The following is a 22767-nucleotide window of genomic DNA, read 5'->3' on the forward strand; positions in this document are numbered from 1 at the left end:
TGGCCCTTTAAGATGCTCCCATTTCTCCAAAAGACAGCGGTGCTTAAGGGAGGTGGGGTGGAGACAGGGGCCCAGTTCACTTCCAACACTGTCAAAGAAAGTTGCTCACTAAGAGCTGTTCTTGGTACTGAAATAACCAACCTGCCTTGCCCTGTGGGCTCCCCTGCAGCTCTGACCACTAAAAAGTGTCAATTTAAAGCTAACCAGAGTAATATAGCCAGTTCTCATATTTCTTTGTCAGCTGGACATTTTGCAAGCTTCCTTTTCACCTATAGAGGAAAGGGTCTGTATTATTCTAACTGATTCCACTAGCCCAAGGATTTCCACTTGGGCAACAGAATTTTTCTCTCCTTTCCTCCCCCTGCATACCCCGTATATGAAAGATATGAAATTAACATCAATGTTTATATTTAATGTGATGCATGTTCTTCACACACAGGCTGCAAACCACCTGATTCAAGCTTGTGGACCACAGTGTGGGAGTCCTTGCATTAGCACATTATTCAAATTCCTCCACTCTCTCCAAGCGTTATACACTGTCAACATTATGCATACAACTGCTCTTCCTTGGATGAGATGCTTAGGAATGTGCATTCATTTCCAGCTAAAGGCTGAGTCAGTTCTTGAACCTGCACATCAGCTGGGATTCAAAATGCATTTGTGACAGACTGCGTCTGTTAGTCAGAATCAATGTCAGCAGGACTCTATCAGAACCATCTCACGTTTAGACAGTGACCTTGCAGATTAACACAGGAATATTTGGTAAGCGCTTAGCTTGCCGTTTTCGAGATCAGCCAAGAATGCACCATTCTTTAAACAAGGACTCTTTCTAAGCAAATGACATTTATTTGAGAGGAATGGTTTCAGGAGATTCCAGGAGTACATGGAAAAGAGCCAACGAAATGTTCTTTAAATAATTTTAAAGTCATTTGAAAGCCTGTCATTTATTAAACAAAAATGACCCTTCTTTCATTATCTAAAAGTGCTATGCAGTCTGGACTTTTCCACATATTTTGATTATTAGGAGAACATCCTCCTTGGACACTCTAGGATCATAGAATTGTAGAGTTGGAAAGGACCATGAGATAGGCATGTCAAAGTCCATGGTGATCCTCCAGGGCAGTGTTTCTCCAACTTGGGTCTCCATCTATTGTTGGACTACAACTCCCACCATCCCTGACCACTGGTCCCGGTAGCCAGGGATGATGGGAGTTGTAGTATATGGTTGGCTAGTTTCTACACACATTCCTCTCTGTTCTCCAACATACCTATTCACACGTTCATCTGTTCTCCAAGATACCAACGACACATTCCAGCCAGACAGAAAAACCTGGGGTGCAAAGCAGGCTCACTGAGAGGTGTGGCCTAGGGAGGCTTCCAAGGGCCAGAGTGAAAGGTTTGAAGGGCCACATTTGACTCCCAGAGCCTGAAGGTTCTCAGCCCTGGTGTAGCACATGCCTCTGCCACAAACTGGCCTGTAACCTAACGTTCTGTTTTTAACTAGTCTGAAAAATCAGGCATCTATTCAAAGGTAACCACTTGTCCAACACATGTGACTGTTTAATAAAATGTTAGGCATTTTTAAAAGTCTCTTCAACAGGGAAAACAATCTTAACCACTTTGGGATGATGTATAATGAATTCAACCACAGTTTGGGGCTTCTGTTTTATTAACAAATCAATTTAATTTAAGCCAAGCTCTTGAAAGAACTTCCTTATCAAGTGATTTATAAAGGCATTAATAGCTTTTGATGGTGCGATAACTCTATAAAGGTATCATGAAAAAGAGAAGGTATTGTTCAAAGACAGACATAGGCATGCAAGGTTTTTAAAACATCTCTTCTGTTGCAAATGCTTGCTGATAGTGGAACAAAGTGGGTGCTGAATAAAAGACACAACAAATAAAGATTCTAGACATCCATACAGCTCTTCCACTCTACAATTACCAGCATAGTTGTATATGAGGGGTCAGCAAACTTTTTCACCACTGTCCCTCAGACCTTGTGGGGGGCTGGACTATATTTTTGGGGGAAAATAATGAACGCATTCCTATGCCCCACAAATAACCCAGAGATGCATTTTAAATAAAAGCACACATTCTACTCATGGAAAAACACCAGGCAGGGCCCACAAATAACCCAGAGATGCATTATGAATAAAAGGGCTCATTCTACTACTACTACTACTACTACTACTACTACTACTACTAATAATAATAATAATAATAATAATATATTATTTATTATTTATACCCTGCCCATCTGGCTGGGTTTCCCCAGTTACTGTGGGCAGCTTTCAACAAAATATTAAAATACAATGGTCTGTTAAACATTAAAAGCTTCCCTAAACATGTAAAAACACGCTGATTCCCGGACTGTCTGTGATTTAGAAGGTGATTGGGCCGGATCCGGCCCCCGGGCCTTAGTTTGCCTACCCCTGTTGTATATGAACAAAGGCAGTCAAGTTTCAGTTGACAAAATTACAAGTGTGTAACAATTATTTAATACACATTTACCAGACATGTTTCTAGCTGCAATGTTACATTGGTAACATTGCTGTAATTGTACTGAAGTGTTTTTGCCCTCTAAAAAGAGAAGCATAACTTAAATGCACACAAAATAAAAAAATTCCTTCAGTAGCACCTTAAAGACCAACTAAGTTTTTATTTTGGTACCAAAATAAAAACTTAGTTGGTCTTTAAGGTGCTACTGAAGGAATTTTTTTATTTTGTTTCGACTCAGACCAACACGGCTACCTACCTGTAATTAAATGCACACAACTGTTTAGCAGATTCATATTATATATATTCAAGAGTGGGTTTTAACTGTCCTAAATACTGTATCCTCCTTCCTATCAATTCCAACATACTTCCACTTTGGAAAGCTTTTTCATTTCCCTTCTTCCCATTATATCAGAACACTTGTCAAACTTTCATGTAAAAACACCAGGCAGGCCCCACAAATAACCCAGAGATGCATTTTAAATAAAAGGACACATTCTACTCATGTAAAAACACCAGGCAGGCCCCACAAATAACCCAGAGATGCATTTTAAATAAAAGGACACATTCTACTCATGTAAAAACATGCTGATTCCCGGACCGTCCGTGGGCCGGATTTAGAAGGCGATTGGGCCGCATCCGACCCCCGGGCCTTAGTTTGGGGACCCCTGATTTAGACTCCTGACACCAAGGAGAAGCATAAAGCTACCAACTTCTCAGACTCATTTCTTGAAAGTCGTTTGTGTGCCAAAGTGGGAGAAGAAGAAGAAGAAGAAGAAGAAGAAGAAGAAGAAGAAGAAGAAGAAGAAGAAGAAGAAGAAGAAGAAGAAGAAGAAGAAGAAGAAGAAGAAGAAGAAGAAGAAGGAGGAGGAGGAGGAGGAGGAGGAGGAGAAGGAGAAGAAGAGGTTTTACTTCCAAATGATAAATTGATGTTTTTTAGAAAAAGTCCATGTTTGCTACTCAACACTGAAAACCAGACAAATCTGTCTCACTCTCTGCTTATCAGCAACCCTGGAACATCAGCTGCTATGAGAGAGAATGCCAGGAGCGGGAGGCAGGCAAAGACGATATCACAAACACACAGCTAGATTTACTTACACACACACACAGGGAGGGAGGGGGGGAGTCTTACGCATACCCTTTTAATACAAAGTTCCCAATGTGGTTTCCGTAAGAACCACAAACTTTTAGAACACTGCAGGAAAGTCAACAACTTCTAAGGTTAAAATTAAAAACAGATAAAAAGAGTTCTTGCTTCCAGCAAACATTGTCAGGTGCTCTCCGACCAAGAGGGGCTACAGCTGGCATTACCTGCATATCCAAAGTAAAGATAGATAACAACCAGGTTTCTATCTTCCCTGTTCTGCTGACCTATCCCCCCCCCAACTCCCACTTTAGAGAGGAAATCATCCATCCCATTGCTTAGAACAGATGTTTTAAAATATTCTCTGTTATTTTAAATATAAGATTGGGGGTTGGGGTAACCTGGCTTGCCAGTAGTACATGTGAAAAGGATCCAGGGGTCTTAGTAGACCACAAGCTTAACATGAGTCGACAGTGTGATGCAGCAGCAAAAAAAAAGCTAACGCTATTCTAGGCTGCATCAACAGAAGCATAGTATCCATATTAAGGGAAGAAATAAAAGGTAAAGGTGCCCCTGACCATCAGATCCAGTCGTGTCCGACTCTGGGGTTGCAGCGCTCATCTCGCTCTATAGGCCGAGGGAGCCGGCGTTTGTCCACAGACAGCTTCGAGGTCATGTGGCCAGCATGACAAAGCTGCTTCTGGCGAACCAGAGCAGCACACGGAAACGCCGTTTACCTTCCCACTGGAGCGGTCCCTATTTATCTACTTGCACTCTGATGTGCTTTCGAACTGCTAGGTTGGCAGGAGCTGGGACCGAGCAACAGGAGCTCACCCCATTGCAGGGATTCGAACCGCTGACCTTCTGATCAGCAAGCCCTAGACTCTGTGGTTTAACCCATAGTACCGCTCTATTCTGCCTTGGTAAGATCACACCTGAAATGCAGTGGTACCTCAGGTTACAGACGCTTCAGGTTACAGATGCTTCAGGTTACATACTCTGCTAACCCAGAAATAGTACCTTGGGTTAAGAACTTTGCTTCAGGATGAGAACAGAAATCATGCTCTGGCGGCACAGCAGCAGTGGGAGGCCCCATTAGCTAAAGTGGTACCTCAGGTTAAGAACAATTTCAGGTTAAGAACGGACCTCCAGAATGAATTAAGTTCTTAACCCGAGGTACCACTGTACTGAGTTCAGTTCTGGGCACCACTATTTAAGGATACTGACGAGCTGGAATGTGTGCAGAGGAGGGTAACCAAGATGCTCAAGGGTCTGGAAACCAAATCTTTTGAAGAATGGTTGAGGGAATTGGGTATATTTAGCCTGGAAAAGAGACTGAGAGGAGATATGATAGCCACCTTCAAATATCTAATAGACTGCACCTTGGAAGATGGAGCAAGCTTGTTTTCTTCTGCTCCCAAGGGTAGGATCCAAACTAATGGATTCAAGTCACAATAAAGGAGATTCCCACTAAACATCAGGAATAATTTTCTGCCAGTAAGAGCTGTTCAGCAGTGGAACGGTCTCCCTCGGGAGGTTGTGGACTCTCGTTTCTTGGAGGTTTTTAAGCTGAGGTTGGATGAACATCTGTCACAGATGCTTAAGAACCCTGCATTGTAGGGTGTTGAACTAGATGGGGGTCCCCTTCCAGCTCGATGATTCTACGATTCCTCCTCCATATAGGTGGTCATTTTGACCATGAACCTATTAAGAGGCATGGACTTACACAAATCAATTATTGTTTGCTACAACCCTGTAAAAAGATGTATAAATCAAAATATGTAAAATAATGATCCATTCCATAACCTTGTCTCTGGGGTGTAATTGATCTGGGAGTTCAGAAAGAAGACAATGAAGAATTTACATCAGATTCCTTAGCAGACACAAGAAGCAGGAAGATAGGTGCTTGCATCTGCTGAAATCCTACAAAAAAAGCAAAATATGAAAATGGGAATTATGGCGAAAGTGTGGATTATCTTCATTTGCATTGTGTTGATGTAATAGAGAACAGCATTTGCTTTGAGTTTGTCCTCATTGTGTGTTACAGACTTTGTGAGCCTTAATTGAAAATAGTGACATGGTTAATTAAAAATAACTGCAAGCAGCACTTCCAAAATGGCAGTCTATAACAATCACTCATAGCAGTTCATTTAAACTAGCCAGCACAAGGGCTAAAAGAAGTTTTTAACCAACTTTTAAATTAACATTTCATTCACCTCAGTTGAACTCTTAAACAAAGGAAGAAAACCCTTTCTGCTTTGGTGTCAAGACCTCCTGCTTAGCCTTTAATTAGTCACGACTATCCTAATTTTGAGCTACACCTTTTAAACTTTGCGAACTGAAGAGAGATCTACAGGAAAAGCGACAGTTGAGGTTCCAGCCTGTTGTTTTTATGCTTACGTTGCAGATGATAGTCTAGAAGGGTTGGACACACATTATGTAAAGCAATAATAGCTTATCAGTCTGGCACATCTGCACCAACTTTATGGGGCTGAAGACAGCTCAGCCCCCTTAAAGTTTGAGGGATGGGACCATAGCTGCCAAGTTTTCCCTTTTCTCGCGAGGAAGCCTATTCAGCATAAGGGAAAATCCCTTTAAAAAATGGATAACTTGGCAGCTATGGATGGGACTGAGCCCCCAATCTTGAGGGGCTGGGCCCTGCCGTGCCTTCTTGCAGGGCCTCCTCGTGGGAGCAGAGGGCCTCCCCAGGTCTCATGGCCTCCTTCCAACATGTGTGCCATCACATAAGTGCGTCACACGATGAGCCTCATCCAATGCTGGGCAGAACTCGGTGCCTCTGGTTTGGGGAAAATCACCACAAATCAGTCCATCACCACTGTTTGCCCAAAATTTTATGGTATCAAAGGATCCCCCCCCCCATTCCCCACAGCTCCCTTTTGGAGACTGTACAGTGACTTATACTGGGCAAAGCTCTGCCCATTCCCTACCAAACACCAGACACAGATCAGGAATGGGGGTAAGAAGCCCACATGCAAAAAAAGATGCTATCTCAAAAGACAACAGCAATTGCCACAAGTTCTGTGCTAGAGACTTGAATGACAGCTTGCTAAGCAGAACTGCAGCTGGTAAAGTTCCTACCTTCCCAACCTAATTGTGAAATTTCAACTGCTAAGAACAATCTTGCCTACTTTATTTCTGCGCCTCAGGCTGCTGTAAAGGCACCTAAGCAGAATCCGTTTTTGTTTTTTTATAAATGAGAAATCCTCATCAAGTCCACAAAGTTGAACATTTCATAGTTATTCAACATGAAACACTTAGTCAGATTTTGCAGCCATAAGCTGCAAATCTATAGATAGTAAGAGGTGACCTACGTGTCCAGAAAAAGTACGTGGTACAGTTAAGGCTGCCAACTGAACAGAAACTTTGCCTGGTCTGTTCCTGTGCCTTGACAGCCAATTACTTGCCAGGTTTCTGCAATGCAAACCTTTCCAGTGTTTCCACCTCACCTGCAAATATCTGTGGATGAAGCCACAGGAGCAGGTGGCAGCAGTACCAGACCCAGTGCCATTTGACAATGCATTGAGAGGCATGACTGAATGTTCCCATGGGGGAAAAGGTGTGCATGCACCGCCCCAATCAGTTCTGAGAGAAGGAGGAGAGGGAGAAGCAAGCTGTTGCCCCACCTCATCATGAATTGCCCTAAATCAATAGATCTGATGAGCTAGGAGAGGATCTGCCTCTCACTTTAATCCAAACCTTCATGATGTTGCCGATCAGCGACATTGCTTGATATTGATTATGGGTGAGCTCACTTCAGATTAATTTACAGATTAACAAAATTATTCATCAGGATAATTCGGGTCACTTCCAAAAGGGTAAAAGGTAAATGTAAAGGACCCCTGACAGTTAAGTCCAGTCGTGAATGACTCTGGGGTTGCGGCACTCATCTCGCTTTACTGGGAGCTGGCGTACAGTTTCCAGGTCATGTGGCCAGCATGACTAAGCCACTTCTGGAAAACCAGAGCAGCACACGGAAACACCGTTTACCTTCCCACCAGAGTGGTATCTATTTATCTACTTGCACTGGCATGTTTTCAAACTGCTAGGTTGGCAGGAGCTGGGACCGAGCAACAGGAGTTCACCCCGCCGCGGGATTTGAACTGCCAACCTTCCGATCAGCAAGCCCAGAGGTTCAGTGGTTTAGACCACAGTGCCACCCATGTCCCTCCGAAAGGGTAGCGAGAGGGTAAAGATGGTGTAAGGCAGTGGACTCCCAATAACAACTTTCAGAGTTCCCCATAGGAACTAACAGAGTTTATCACCCTCCATTAGGTCCAGCAGCATGGCAAAAACATGTTACGGGGTATATGTCAAGGGTATGGAGCTCACCTTCAAGAGTGACATGTTCAGTTGGGGTCTCCACCCTTGGAGTAGACTTCTGTAGCTCCATCTGTCCTCCCCTATAGGACCACATGGAGCCACTCTCCAAGGGGAGGGGAGGAAGAGAGCACAGGAGTAAGTTTAAAGGGAGGCATAAGGAGCATAGACTCCAACATTTTTCCTATGAAAATTGGGACACCCTAATCCATTATGGACGCGGGTGGCGCTGTAGTCTAAACCACAGAGCCTAGGGCTTGCCGATCGGAAGGTCGGCGGTTCGAATCCCCGTGATGGGGTGAGGTCCTGTTGCTCGGTCCCAGCTCCTGCCAACCTAGCAGTTTGAAAGCACATCAAAGTGCAAGTAGATACCGTGTTTCTCATATTATAAGACACGTCTTATATTTATTTTTTCCTCAAAAAAACACACTATGGCTTATTTTCAAGGGATGTCTTATTTTTTTCCTCCTCATCCTGCCACGGCCGGCATTGTAGCTGCGCCTATCACTATGTCTTATTTTCGGGGTATGGCTTATATTCCTTGAATGCTTAAAAATCCTGCTACGGCTTATTTTATGGGGATGTCTTAAAATATGAGAAACAGGGTAAATAGGTACCGCTCTGGCGGGAAGGTAAACGGTATTTCCGTGCGCTGCTCTGGTTCACCAGAAGCGGCTCTGGTTCGCCAGAAGCTGTATGCCAGCTCCCTTGGCCAATTGAGTGAGATGAGCGCTGCAACCCCAGAGTCGTCCGTGACTGGGCCTAATGGTCAGGGGTCCCTTTACCTTTTAATCTATTATGATTATTACTATTTTATACCTTGCCTATCGGACTGGGTTGCCTCATCCACTCTGGGCGGCTTCCAACATACATAAAACATAATAAAACATTAACCATTAAATAAACTTCCCTATACAGGGCTGCCTTCACATGTCTTCTAAAGGTTGTCTAGTTACTTATCTCCTTGGCCCCGGGGGTCACATGACTCCATGTCCTTCAACATTTCTTGGATGAAAAATAGGGACATCCTAAGGAAAAGTGGGACATTCCTGGATCAAATCAGAAACTGGGATGACTTCTGTAAATCTGGGACTGTCCCTGGAAAATAGGGACACTTGGATGGTCTGAAAGAGTTCAGCTGGGGGAAGACCCAGTTTGGGTGCTAAGGGTTTGGAGGCTAGGGCCTGGTGTGGGCAAGGATTATGCAGGAAAAGCTGAGCACTTTCTTCCAGTTTGTAGCAAAACACAGGCTAAATGAATTTTTTTTGATCTTTCAGAGCTCACCTTAGTTTTGAGGTCACATTTAACAAGGCTGTATGTGTGATTAAAGGACTGGAGGAAAGTTGCTAGCTCAAAATATTGTTCTAGACAAAGCAGGACAAACAGCCCCGTGTTTACTGAGTGCGTAGCTTTGCAAATAAAGAGTGATGCACTCGATTCAGAGAGCCAAAAGGCAGCCACTGAAAAATATCCAGTGTCTGGCCAACATTGCAAGCTGCCTGGTGCCAATTTTCTTTTGGCCCGAAATATTATGCAGGAGGTTTTGCTAACTGAGAAATATTAAGAGTGCTGCCTGAAGAAGCTATAGCCCAACCCAATGTGTTGTTTACTCAGAACTTCGTCCCACTGAGTGCCGTTGGGCTTCTTCCCAAGTAAGCGTGCAGAGACTGCAAACCATAATCTTTATTCCAAAGAAAACAGAGGTAAATTGTTCTATTATTTTTAAGAAAACAATGTGGGAAATAGAACCAATTACTCAAGTAGCTTTTCTACATATTAGCAATACATTTCATCCGGGGGGGGGGGGAATCACTGTAGTTTACAAAATGCAAAAATGAACAGTTAACCATATATTTTGTTGTTGTTTTTGTTGCTGCTGCTACTGCTTCTGTTATTTCCTCAGCCACACTGGGCTGCTTCCAGCACATATAAAAATATAACAAAACATCAAACATTAAAAGCTTCTCAATTCAGGGTTGCCTTCCGCTGTCTTCTAAAAGTTGCATAGTTCTTTACCTCCTTGACATCTGATGGGAGGGCATTCCACAGGGTGGGTGCCACTACCAAGAAGGCCCTCTGCTAGGGCTGCCATATGTCTGAACTTTTGTGTCCAGATTTTAACTTTTTAAAATATGGCAACCCTACCTTCTGCCTGCTTCCCTGTAACTTCACTTCTCACAGTGAGGGAACCGCCAGAAGGCCCTCGGAGGCTGAACGATGGGGGTGGAGACGCTCCTTCAGGTATACTGGGCCAAGGCTTTAAAGGTCAGCACCAACACTTTGAATTGTGCTCAGAAATGTACTGGAAGCCAGTGGAGATCCTTTAGGACTGGTGTTATGTGGTCCCAGTGGCCGTTCCCACTCACCAGACTAGCTGCCACATTCTGGATTAGTTGTCATTTCTGAGTCACCTTCAAAGGAGCGCATTGCAGTAGTTTTAAAGCTCTCTTCAGGCCTTCCACTACATGTGATGACCAGTGAAGGGTAGCAGAGGGAGGGGATCTCAACAGGCTTTCCTCCTCCATCACATCACCTTTGCAACTCCTTCAGCTCTCCACATGTTGGGGGCTAAACCTGCATAGAGGGAGATCCTTTTTATACTGGCACAGACTCCTTTGCCAGGATTATAAATGGCACTGGGTGTCTCCACAAGTTGAGCATGCTCCCTGTGCTTCTCCTCATACAATAATCATCATGGGATCGGAGGAAGAATACTTTAGCAGGACTTAAATGCAGGGGGCCAACCTGAGGTGCAGCCATAATTAGGTTGGGACCTGGAGACTGTTCTCCAGCCCAGAGGTTGACAAGCTAGGCTCCCTGTACAAACACAAAGTTGTATACTAGCAACTGCCATTCAGTTTTCATGCACAAAGACCACTGAGGAAGACCAAGCGCAAAACACATTTGGGTTTTGTGATAGTCAATTACATTCATTTGACCCTTGGTTGCAGCGTGATAGATTACGGGCTACATTTCTTCAGCCTGCTGATATTTTGCTAATCTACAGTATGTTTGTACAGTGGTACCTTGGGTTACAGACACTTCAGGTTACAGACGCTTCAGGTTACAGACTCCGCTAACCCAAAAATAGTACCTCGGGTTAAGAACTTTGCTTCAGGATGAGAACAGAAATTGTGTGGCGGCAGTGCAGTGGCAGTGGGAGGCCTCATTAGCTAAAGTGGTACCTCAGGTTAAGAACAGTGTCAGGTTAAGAACGGACCTCCAGAACGAATTAAGTTGTTAACCCGAGGTACCACTGTATTCTTTTGCTTAGTATACAGAATCACAGAATTGTAGCATTGGAAGGGGCCATGTAGTCCAACCCCTGGAACACAGGAAACTTGGGCCCAATGTGGGGCTCAAACTCACAACTCTGAGATTAAGGGTCTCATGCTCTACCAACTGAGCTATCCCAGTAATCAGATATGTATTGCTTCTACTTGTTATTAAGGTAAAGGGACCCTGGACTACTCTGGGGTTGCGGTGCTCATCTCGCTTTACTGGCCGAGGGAGCCGGCATACAGCTTCCGGATCATGTGGCCAGCATGACTAAGCCGCTTCTGGCGAACCAGAGCACATGGAAACACCGTTTACCTTCCCGCTGTAGCGGTACCTATTTATCTACTTGCACTTTGACATGCTTTCGAACTGCTAGGTTGGCAGGAGCAGGGATCGAACAATGGGAGCTCACCCCATTACGGGGATTCGAACCGCCAACCTTCAGATTGGCAAGCCCTAGGCTCAGTGGTAGAACCATGATTTCCGGACCCCAAATTCAAAAAAATGCTACCAACATCAACATCAAATCCTGTAAGAATTGGAAGAAATGTTTGAGTCAGACTATATTTTTAAAACGTCAACAGGCTAGAGGTTCCTTCATTGTGTCAGTAGTTTAGAGAACAAAAGAGCTATAAAACTAATAAAACTAATTTGCTCTTTGTCATTAAACTTGACCTGTCTTTGGGTAATTTCTGCACTATGGGAGATGAAACTAGTCTGATGGCTGTGCTTTTGTTGACAGCTACATTTCCTCACTTGCATGCGCTTACTAAGAAATATATTGCGCATCTCAAGCCAGAATGGAAACCTTCAGTTCAGTATAAATTGTTTCTGAAACTGCTTTCTTCCAGGGAAAGACAGGATCCCTAATGAATCTAAGTTTTATTATCCTGGGGATTTTATTCAACTATCTGACAGATGAAGGGGGAGGTGCTAAATCATCAGGTTGCAAAACACTTACTTGCTGGCACATTGCAAGTTCTTTGGAAGGGCCATAATGTTTGCTGTGACAGCACATTGCTAACAGCTGAAGAGGTCTAGGTGCATGTTGCGATGCTAAAGCTAAATCACATCACAACCTGGTTAGTGACCTGGAGGGCAGCGGCAAACTTTGAGATTTAAAATTTCAGCAGCACCCATGGAGACACCAAAATCCACCCCCCTACCTCCTGATTGTAATTGTGCAGAGCCCCTACCCCATGGTGCCCTCTTGGCTCCACCTCCAGTGGGGGCAAATTGGTTGTGCTCCCCTAAATCTGTCTCTGTGGAGGGCGGAGCTTCATGCAAAATGCTCACTGGCAGGAGAGTGGACTAGAAGCATAACGCTTAACAGCTAATAATACAAATGCTTTGTCAGCTTTGGAGGGGAGCCAGTGCTTAACTTAACAAAACTTATTTCCATTTGTGTTGGGGAAGGGGACCCTAAATTGCAGAGAAATGTGCCTCTCTTTCTCAAAAAATTTGTTTGCCAAGGAAGAGCAGCTGCAGAAAGCCCACCAGTATCATATACTTCCTGTCCAGAGAGTTGCTGGTTGTTTTAACCAGCCTTTGCCAGGTAGGATGTTGGAATCTCAAAACTCAAAAGTGGAGAGTGGCTAGAAGCCACTTTTCTGCCTAAAGCAGAGTCCACATGGTAGCCTGCCTCTTCCCTCTCCCTCCACTCCCGGCTAGGACTAATACTTCCAGAAATCTAACTGCCCTGTTCTAACACCTGTTTCTGCCTTCATCTCTCCCTTCCTCATGGTACCACCTGAAGCAGGTAACTTCACTCTGCTGCATTGCAAGACCTTCCCTGGTAGGGACCTAAGTAGAAAGATTCCAAGTCTCTGAAACAACCCCCACTGAATAGCTCTAGGGTTGCCATATTTTGAAGAGCAAAAAAGAACACATTCGCCAACTTCTACGTTTAACTATGGGTCGCTATGGTGAGTGACACTCCTTTTTTTTAAAGGAGGACATGTCCTGGAAAAAGAGGATACATGGCAACCCGTTTAGAAACCCTACAACTGTATTATTTTAACTGAATGGGTAGAAACATTATTGTTTACTTGTTCTTTGCAGTCCAACACACATTCTTAATTTACAAATTTAATAAATATGGGCTGGTGGGAAGGGGGCTTGTTTGTCTGTTTGTGTTTCGTTGTGATGTTTTCCGCTCTCATTTTGTGTTGTTATGTTGTGAACCGCCCTGCGATCTTCAGGTGAAGGGCGGTATTCAAATTCTCACTTCATTTATTTATAAAAGCATTTTCATTAAATACCAGCCTGACATACAGCAGGATAAAAACATAAAAAGCCATTACAAGTGGTGCAAATTGGTTGTGAAAAGGACTAGCTGCTCGAAAAAGAATTAAACAACTGCATGGTCCTGTCAACACAAAAGGAATATTCAAGGGATGAATGAAAGTCAAAAGTGAGGAAGCTCTGCTGGAAGAGTCTTTGGGACCAATGACTCCAAACGCCTGGATTCTGTAACACGGTAGGCAACTGACAGCATTCCTCTGGATGATCTCAAAGATCCTGCTGGGATATTCTTGCCTTATTTATGGGCACCAGGAAGGTGCAAGTGTGAAAGTTTCAGAATACCACCAGCCTTCCAATTGCAAGTCAATACAGCTATATGTCCACATGCAGAAATGGAAGCTGCTTTTCAGATTTTCAACATGTTCCTCTGTTTCTGTTTGATGAACACCTTAAACTCCCCTGCCCCAGGACTACTGGATTGCAGTTTAAGAACCCCAACACTTACCCATACATGAGCCAGAAGATAACAAATCAGCTCTGAATATGGGCCACTTTTTAACACATAACAGGAATAGTTCAGGTTTCTATTAAAATACAGCTGAGCCAATACATGAAACTTGCCATGCAACAGTGAGGTGCTGAGTTCCTCAGACCTCAGATGTTCATTGAAAGCAGGTAATAGGTTTTCAGAGACTTAGGTGAAAGACAACAGTTATTGCCTGCAATTCTTATGCTCATATTTATTCATCCCACTATGGTTTTGCTTGTCAAATAGGGCTTCTGGGCTTTTATAACTTACTTATTTTATTTCATTGCATTTCTATCCCACCTTTCCTCCAATATCACTGTTGAGTATCATTTTAAAACTAAAAATATTCAGTCATCAGCTTAGGGAGACTGAAAAATCCGTTCACAATAAAACACTACTACTTGCATTTGTCTCTCTATGCTGGAAAGACCCCAGTGAACATTCCACATTAAAGGTCTATTAATTCATCATTAAATGCCCCAGCAGATCTGATCTGTGATTTCTAGGGGTAGAGGAGAGAATGAAACAGTCAGATACCAAGGAACCAAAAATCTAGCTCTACAAGACCAAGTAGATCTTTAAACTGTTTTCTCTAATGCAGAAGAGCAGCCCTCACCTCTCATGCTGTATGGCAAATGGAGGGGATTTTCAAAAGCAATTTGCAGTGGGGATCAGTTGTAGCAAAGGTGACTCGCAGCGCTGTCCCTGCCATTGGGCAGAGGAATCTGGTGTCATGAAAGGACAGGAAATTGCTGGATGTTTAATTCATTGTTGTATTTTTTCTCCAAGGGAGAGGCATTGGTGGGATGCCTCAAGTGCCAAAAGATATTGTGCACCTTGCCAAGAAGAGGAGGAGGAGGAGGAGGAGGAGGAGGAGGAGGAGGAGGAGGAGGAGGAGGAGGAGGAGGAGGAGAATTTGGAGTTGATATCCCACTTCATCACTACCCATTTGCTGCTTCCCTTTGGGAAGCAAAATGTCTCTGCTCAGGCATGGTAACTTGGGACCAGCAGAAGACCTTTGGCAAACTAAGAGAAAAACAGGGGTCACTAAACGGCATGCACGAAAGGCATGCACGAAAATGCTTAAAGCAAAAGTTGCCAAAGAAGTAAGAGCGCACACTCAAATAGCTACTGTACTACTTAAAATTCAAACAGGCCCTTCTATTTCAACATACAGTTCAGAAATGTAAAAAAGGTAAAAGGTAAAGGACCCCTGGATGGTTAAGTCCAGTCAAAGGCGACTATGGGGTTGCGGCACTCATCTCGCTTTCAGGCCGAGGGAGCCGGCGTTTGTCCACAGACTAGCTTTCCTGGTCGTGTGGCCAGCATGACTAAACCGCTTCTGGAGCAATGGAACACAGTGGCAGAAACCAGAGTGCATGGAAACGCTGCTTACCTTCTCACCGCAGCAGTACCTATTTCTCTACTTGCACTGGCGTACTTTCAAACTGCTAGGTTGGCAGGAGCTGGGACAGAGCAACGGGAGCTCATCCCGTCACAGGGATTCAAACCGCCGACCTTCTGGTTGGCAAGCCCAAGAGGCTCAGTGGTTTAGACCACAGTGCCACCACATCCCCTACAGAAATTTACATCCATTTTAATAGGGATCCAATTATGGATCTTAAAACATTTCCAAATCATTAATTGAAGTGAAAGAATTAATTAAAGTGAAACTACACAACTCACAGACAGATTCACTTTTATAGTTGCCACCTTTCTTTCATGGCAGGCCTTTATGGCCTTCACAACAGCCTGGCACATATAGCAGGTGATAAACCAATGAGAAAAGCTACATCAACTCAATTCCTGCATTTCAAGCTGCTGTGAAAAATCCTGGAGCCCTGGTAGGAATAGAAGTTGGCAACCTTGCCTACCTATGACTCATTGAGTGAGGTGAGACTCTGTCATGGTACACCTGCAGCAGTCCCACGAATGCGCATCATCCCGGCAACACTAAATGAGTTAAAACTGACCCCTTCAACACATCCGTTGCTGTTTCAAGAGCAAAAGAGCAGGCAGAGTCTACAGCTCCTCTGTTGTTTATGAATCTGCACTCAAGGCCAACACACCTCGCTACACTGGCAGAACCTAACAGTTTTACAGTTCCAAGGACAGAGAAACAAGATGTTTCTGCAAACTATATTTTATATTGGTTGCATCCAAACCCCCGGCTTGTGCGAGTGGGAAGAATTTTTGGATCGCTGATCCACCCTCCATCGGCAGATTCCTTCTAACTGTGTCTCCCTCCTTTATTTAAGACACACACTCAAGATCATGTCATGTAGTTGTCATGCCATCACCCGCTCGTATTTTAATGAACAGCTCACATTTGAGGATTTCCACCAAAACCAATTTGTTACAGCAGCAGTTTTTTAATAATTATTTTTTCAGCAGAACTTCCTCTTTGTCACTAGCAGCATGCAGAGATTTAGCAGGGGGAACTTCTTCTGGCATAGAAATATAGGCTACGTACACAAGACATTTTATTCTCAAAACAAAAAAGACTGGGCACTTGTTTTTTCCTAGATTGACACAATGTGGGGTAATGCAGAATCAAATTGAAAACAAATTAAAACAGGTGTAGGCAGTCCTGGCCAATTGGGGGAAGTATCTGCACCTGCTCAATGGCATTGCGGGTGGGGATATACCAAGATCACAATGGCCACTTCCTTCCTCATTCAGTTGGGGCATGTGCAGAGAGGAAAAGGCATAGATAACCTACTCAAAGAGAGAGTTTTCAAATGTGTTCCCATTTGTGTACTCACCCTTGTGGAAGACAGACCCCTAGCATCAATCTAGCTTGAAAGCAGCATGTTATGGATGAACATGAATGATTCTGGCTTGAGAAAAAAAATACATTTTTTCCCCTGCTACAAATGGGATACACCGCCATAGCTAGATTTCTTGGAGCTTGCTAATGCTAAACCTCCAAAAGCAGAGCCTGGGAGGGCTGACAACCAAGTCTAGACCAGGGTTTCATAAATTGGGTCTCTAACTCTTTTTAGACTACAACTTCCATCATCCTTAGCTAGCAGGACCAGTGGTCAGGGATGATGGGAATTGTAGTCCAAAAAAGCTGGAGACCCAAGTTTGGGAAATCCTTGTCTAGACAATGTTATCTTTAGACTCGGGACCCACTTTTAACCCAAACATGCATTTGGGGCCCCATTTCTTAATCTTTTACTCTATATTTGCATGGCGGTGTGCTCCTGTACCCAGCTTAGACCAGGTCACGCGACCCCCTGGTGGTCTGAACAACTTTCAAGAGTCCTTGTCGTTTCAAAACAAAAAAGTGGTTTGCGGACTATGAGGGCAGCAACTGGTGTGTTTCTCAATCTCTTAATTAGGGCATGATTTTTGGAGAAATAAAATGCATGATGTTCTTCAGTTTGTCGTACCAGTATGAAAACTTAAGTGATTGTGGTGTTTAATAAGGAATTCAATGCCGATGAGGCATGAGCAACCTGTTTTGATTCACATAAATGCACATATATACCTATGGTTATACTGTGACTGCAACAAACTCCTTGACTTAACAAAAATTATATAACACTTGTTTGTAATAAAAACACTAAGTGGGTTTGCAAGATGTCTTAAAATTATCAGCAAGAAACAGTTAAAACATTTTAAAATAATTAAAATTAGTTGTTTTTTTAAAGTAACATATATTTAAACATGTCGACATTGACCTGTCTGGGTGAGCTTGATGTCCTCATTTCATCTCTAAACTCAGCACCCGTCACCGGATACCCTCAACTGCAACACTTTGTTGGTGGCAACAAGGACCCAGGCTCTAATTAGGTTAAAAGGCAACATTTCCGCTGATGTGCTTCTCCTGTTGCGAGACACTGCTATTGAAAACACAACTCTGGAAGAAATCCTGCCTTTTGTGGAACTTCTAATAGCCATCTGAGGTCTGGACCCATGACACCCTAAGAGCCACATTAAGACGTAACCCTCCAAGTGCTTCCTTACCAAGATCCAAAACAAAAATGCTTTTTTTAAGAATGCAGAACTCACAAAAAACAAAGCCCTAGCTTGGTCCCACACCCAGCTCAAAGTTAGTTTAGGATTGCAGACTAGGTGGTTCAATGCAGACAGTGATAAGTTGCCACTAGGTAAAGAACCGTTTTTATTTTATCTTCGTAACTGCCAAGTAAACATGCTTAGGATCAGGTTATAAATGTTACCGGTTTCTAAAGCCCCACTCCCATTTAGGCTCAGGAGCCTATCCTGCAGAAATTTAGCAGGGGAAGCTCTTCCTGAACTTTGTTCCAGAAAAATAACACCTACTGAATTTCTGCATGCCAGCCAACAACTATCATTTTAAATGCAGAATAGAAGAAATTGATCATAGCAGGGGCAAGCCAAGGAGAAGGGAGGTTTGGAAACAAACCTCACTCTAAATGGCATTATTCTGAAAGGGCAGATTGCAGGATTGCAAGTAGGGGAAAGTATCCAAGTAAGTTTTACTCAGAGTAAACCCAATGAAATTAAGGAACCCAAGTCAACTGCATTAACATCAATGGGTCTACTCTGAATACGACCAACGCTAGAGACACCCCAACATATTTCCCTCGCCCTCCTACCATCCCTTGCGTGTTTACTCCGAAGTAAACCCCGCTGCTTTCCATTCAGATGTTATATCCCCTACGTAAACGAGAAACCCAACTAGCTTATCACTCATCCTGAGGGGTGACCGATCAAGTTCTTCAAACGTGAGTTAGCAACAGGGCTATAAAGGGAAACAGATGTAGAGCATGTTGGCATTCAAATATATTAGTTCCTCTTTCCTTTATTTCAAGGAAAAAAAATCAGTACCAGCAAGGTTGGAGAAGGAAACCATACGCGCTCTCTCTCTCTCTCTCTCTCTCTCTCTCTCTCTCTCTCTCTCTCTCTCTCTCTCTCTCACACACACACACACACACACACACACACACGCCAGCCGGCAGGATTTGTCGCTGCTGCCATGCGACCCTCGAGCACAGCATTTGCTTGCAAACCAAACGCACAAATATTTGCAAAAAGCGCATGCGAAAGGCTGGCAAAAAGCCTGCCATAGTAGCCCCAAACCGAGCTAGGAAAAGCCCCGTGCTGCGCTGGCAGCCCTACCGCCTGTGGAGCCGGCTTCCTCCAGCTGGGCAGAGATGCTGGCCACTCTCCTGGCGTTCATGGCTGGCGGCGGTGATGGAAGCGCCCGGCGCGCAACGGGCAGGCAGAGGTGCAGCGAGCAGGCGGGTCCCGTGTCGGCTGGAGCCTCTGTGTGAGAAGATTCCAGGGCAGCGCCTCTATCTCGACAACCCCCACCTTTTGTGGGGAGGGCAAGCGGCGGGAGAACTCAGAGAGGGAGTTTCTTCCGTTCACCTCGCCGCGCGCAAAGACGCACCGAGCCTCTGCAAGCGCGCGCGGAGGGACCTCTTGTCCACCCCCGGCTGCTGATTCACTTGCGCAAGGGGGTAGATCCGTGGAAGGGGAAAGGAAACACGGGGGAAGTGGCTAGGCAGAGAGGGCAGGAGGGCCCTAACCAGCCGATGAGGAGTGTATGGGTTTTTATTGGGAAGTAAAGCCCCGCAGGACTTACTTCGCTATCCTCCAGAATGGCGTCCCGAGTTGGTGCGCGCAGAGGAGGGGGCCCCAAGGCTGCGAATGATGCTTACTTGGAAGCAGGAGCGCTTGAGGGAACGAGTGGTTGCAAGCCTGAATCCCCTATCCTGAAAGGAAGCCCGGTGATTTTAGCGGGGCCGTGGGATCATCGAGCTAAAACCTCAGCCAGAAAAATCAAGACCCCCATTCCTCCCTTGGCTGTGCGCATCATACCCACCTTCTGCTGGCTACTGTGGTTTTAACAGCTGTGTGACAGGTAGACATCCCACTGGTGCACCTTTCCCGCTGCCTAAATTGCAGTGTGGAAGGTTGCACCTATTGGCTTTCTGTTGGAGGAATCAAGCTGTTATCATGGGCTAAAAGGAGACTGCTACACCCTCTCACTAAGCACCCCAGTTTCTTGTAACAATGGCACAACAGGCAGAAATTCAACTGGTCTCATTTTTACAAACCAGAGATACAGTAATGGAATAGTTGCACCTGCTGGATATCTGCTTTATGCAGATTGAAAAGCCTTCAATCTTATAACACAGAAAAAGTAGGAAATAGACTTTCAGTTCCTGCCATAAATAGCCCATCTACCAACGGACTGACTGCCTTCTTAGGTAAACTGTTCACCCTTATATGATCATTTTCTTTGAGGTTTTCATCTGGCAATGGTATTTCCCATTTATTCATGCTTGCTTAAATCTAGCTTAGAAGCAGAGTGGAAGCCATAACACTGATTCTTTAACTTTTGATAATAATAATAATAATAATTTATTATTTATACCCCGCCCATCTGGCCGGGTTCCCCCAGCCACTCTGGGCGGCTTCCAACAAAACAGAAATTCTAAAATACAGAGATCCATCAAACATTAAAATACAGAAATCCATCAAACATTAAAAGCTTCCCTAAACAGGGCTGCCTTGAGATGCCTTCTAAAGGTCTGGTAATTGTTGTTCTCTTTGACCTCTAGTGGGAGGGCATTCCACAGGGTGGGTGCCACTACCGAGAAGGCCCTCTGCCTGGTTCCCTGTAACTTGGCTTCTCGTAGTGAGGGAACCGCCAGAAGGCCCTCGGAGCTGGACCTCAGTGTCCGGGCAGAACGATGGGGGTGGAGACGCTCCTTCAGGTATACCGGACCGAGGCCGTTTAGGGCTTTAAAGGTCAACACCAACACTTTGAATTGTGCTCGGAAACGTACTGGGAGCCAATGTAGGTCTTTCAGGACCGATGTTATGTGGTCTCGGCGGCCGCTCCCAGTCACCAGTCTAGCTGCCGCATTCTGGATTAGTTGTAGTTTCCGGGTCACCTTCAAAGGTAGCCCCACGTAGAGCGCATTGCAGTAGTCCAAGCGAGAGATAACTAGAGCATGCACCACTCTGGAGAGACAGTCAGTGGACAGGTAGGGACTCAGCCTGCGTACCAGATGGAGCTGATAAACAGCTGTCTTGGACACAGAGTTGACCTGTGCCTCCATGGACAGCTGTGAGTCTAAGATGACTCCCAGGCTGCGCACCTGGTCTTTCAGGGGCACAGTTACCCCATTCAGGACCAGGGAGTCCTCCACACCCACCCGCCTCCTGTCCCCCACAAACAGTACTTCTGTCTTGTCAGGATTCAATCTCAATGACTTCCAGCTGTTGGTCGAATGTTACAGGACAGCATCAGACGCACCTGTTAAGCCTATTAAGTACTGAGAGGGCGAGATGTCCACATTTTAGACCAAAAGGACCACACCTGTGGAGGAAGCCAAACCCTCCCCACTTTTTTGCTGGCTGAGCTCACTTCTGCTGTCCAGGCTTAGAGGAGCAGAAAAGACTGAGAAGAAGCTCCATTCCAAAGCAGCAGAATTACTTGCCCTTAAAGGAGGAAAATTCAGTGCAGAGAAAAGCCAGATGGGCTTCTCTGATGTCTGGTAGTTTTCACTCTTATACGTGTTAGAAGGAAACTTTTTTTTTTCTGGGGTGGGCTGTGCCTCAGATTTATATCTGACAAAAAGTATGCATCGGCTGATAGACATTTTGCAGGGAAGCTACTTTAAAGGCTTTGATGCAATCAATTTAAGTTTGAAGTTAGAATCATAGAGTAGGAGTTAGAACAGGCATCTCCAAACTCAGGCCTCCAGATGTTTTGGGACTACAACTCCCATCATCCCTAGCTAACAGGAACAGTTGTCAGGGATGATGGGAGTTGTAGTCCCAAAACATCTGGAGGGCCGAGTTTGGAGATGCCTGAGTTAGAAAAACATACGGGCAGGCATTTGTTGTTGTGTGGGGTTTTTTTTTTTTGCTCAGTCCAGGAAGCAGTGAGAATGCATTGACTCGGGGGCTTAATGCAGCCCCTCCAAGTCTCCCTAACTGAGCCACCCATTCACTGGTCTTGCTCTGCATCTTCTCAAGGATTTTTGCATGGTTGGAACACGTCTGTTATTGACCTGTGATGACAATGCCTGTTACTTGTCTGATGGAGAGAGGTTTGTTAACAGAAACCTGCACTTTGCATAGCTGGAATGTAGCGTATTTCACAAAGGTAGGAATCAAATGTAGGGACCCAGGTGGCGCTGTGGGTTAAACCACTGAGCCTAGGGCTTGCTGATCAGAAGGTCGGCGGTTCGAATCCCTGCGACGGGGTGAGCTCCCGTTGTTCGGTCCCAGCTCCTGTCAACCTAGCAGTTCGAAAGCACGTCAAAGTGCAAGTAGATAAATAGGGACCGCTACAGCAGGAAGGTAAACAGCGTTTCCGTGTGCTGCTTTGGTTTGCCAGAAGCAGCTTTGTCATGCTGGCCACATGACCTGGAAGCTGTATGCCGGCTCCCTCGGCCAGTAAAGCGAGATGAGCGCCGCAACCCCAGAGTCGGTCACGACTGGACCTAATGGTCAGGAGTCCCTTTACCTTTACCTTTAGGAATCAAATGTACTTCTCCACCTACTTTTGCCTCTGGCTGCGCCCTTCATTTCCCCACAAGCAAATATGCCCCCCCCATTGCATGAATGAAACCAGGTGTTATCCCACAATGCCCAGGGCATTTCCTTTGTTGTAAAAGGCTGGTCTGGGAAATAAGTGTATTTGCTGCACAAGACCTTTCCAGAAGCCATAACTGCACAAACTGACGTTTGTGATTAAATTCCATCTAAAAAGTGACTTCTCCATTGAATTCAACTTGCCCACAGCTAAGAGCAGGCATCCCCAAACTGCGGCCCTCCA

General features: G+C 44.8%; 1 protein-coding gene across 2 annotated transcripts in view; it reads right to left on the reverse strand.

Moving 5' to 3' along the window:
* Positions 1-19362, reverse strand: part of KCNIP4 (potassium voltage-gated channel interacting protein 4) — a 328191-nt gene extending 308829 nt beyond the window's left edge. The window contains exon 1 of one of the 2 annotated variants that reach the window (XM_088658372.1): positions 19086-19362. In XM_088658372.1, coding sequence (XP_088514498.1) covers positions 19086-19146 — 61 coding nt within the window. In that variant the 5' untranslated portion in view covers positions 19147-19362. The remainder of the gene's footprint in view (positions 1-19085) is intronic. The other variant, XM_088658384.1, reaches the window with a different exon arrangement.
* Between the last annotated feature and the right edge of the window lie 3405 nt (positions 19363-22767).

This window comes from Zootoca vivipara, chromosome Z1, assembly GCF_965207765.1.
Source record: "Zootoca vivipara chromosome Z1, rZooViv2.hap1.1, whole genome shotgun sequence".
Classification (NCBI taxonomy): Eukaryota; Metazoa; Chordata; class Lepidosauria; order Squamata; family Lacertidae; genus Zootoca; species Zootoca vivipara.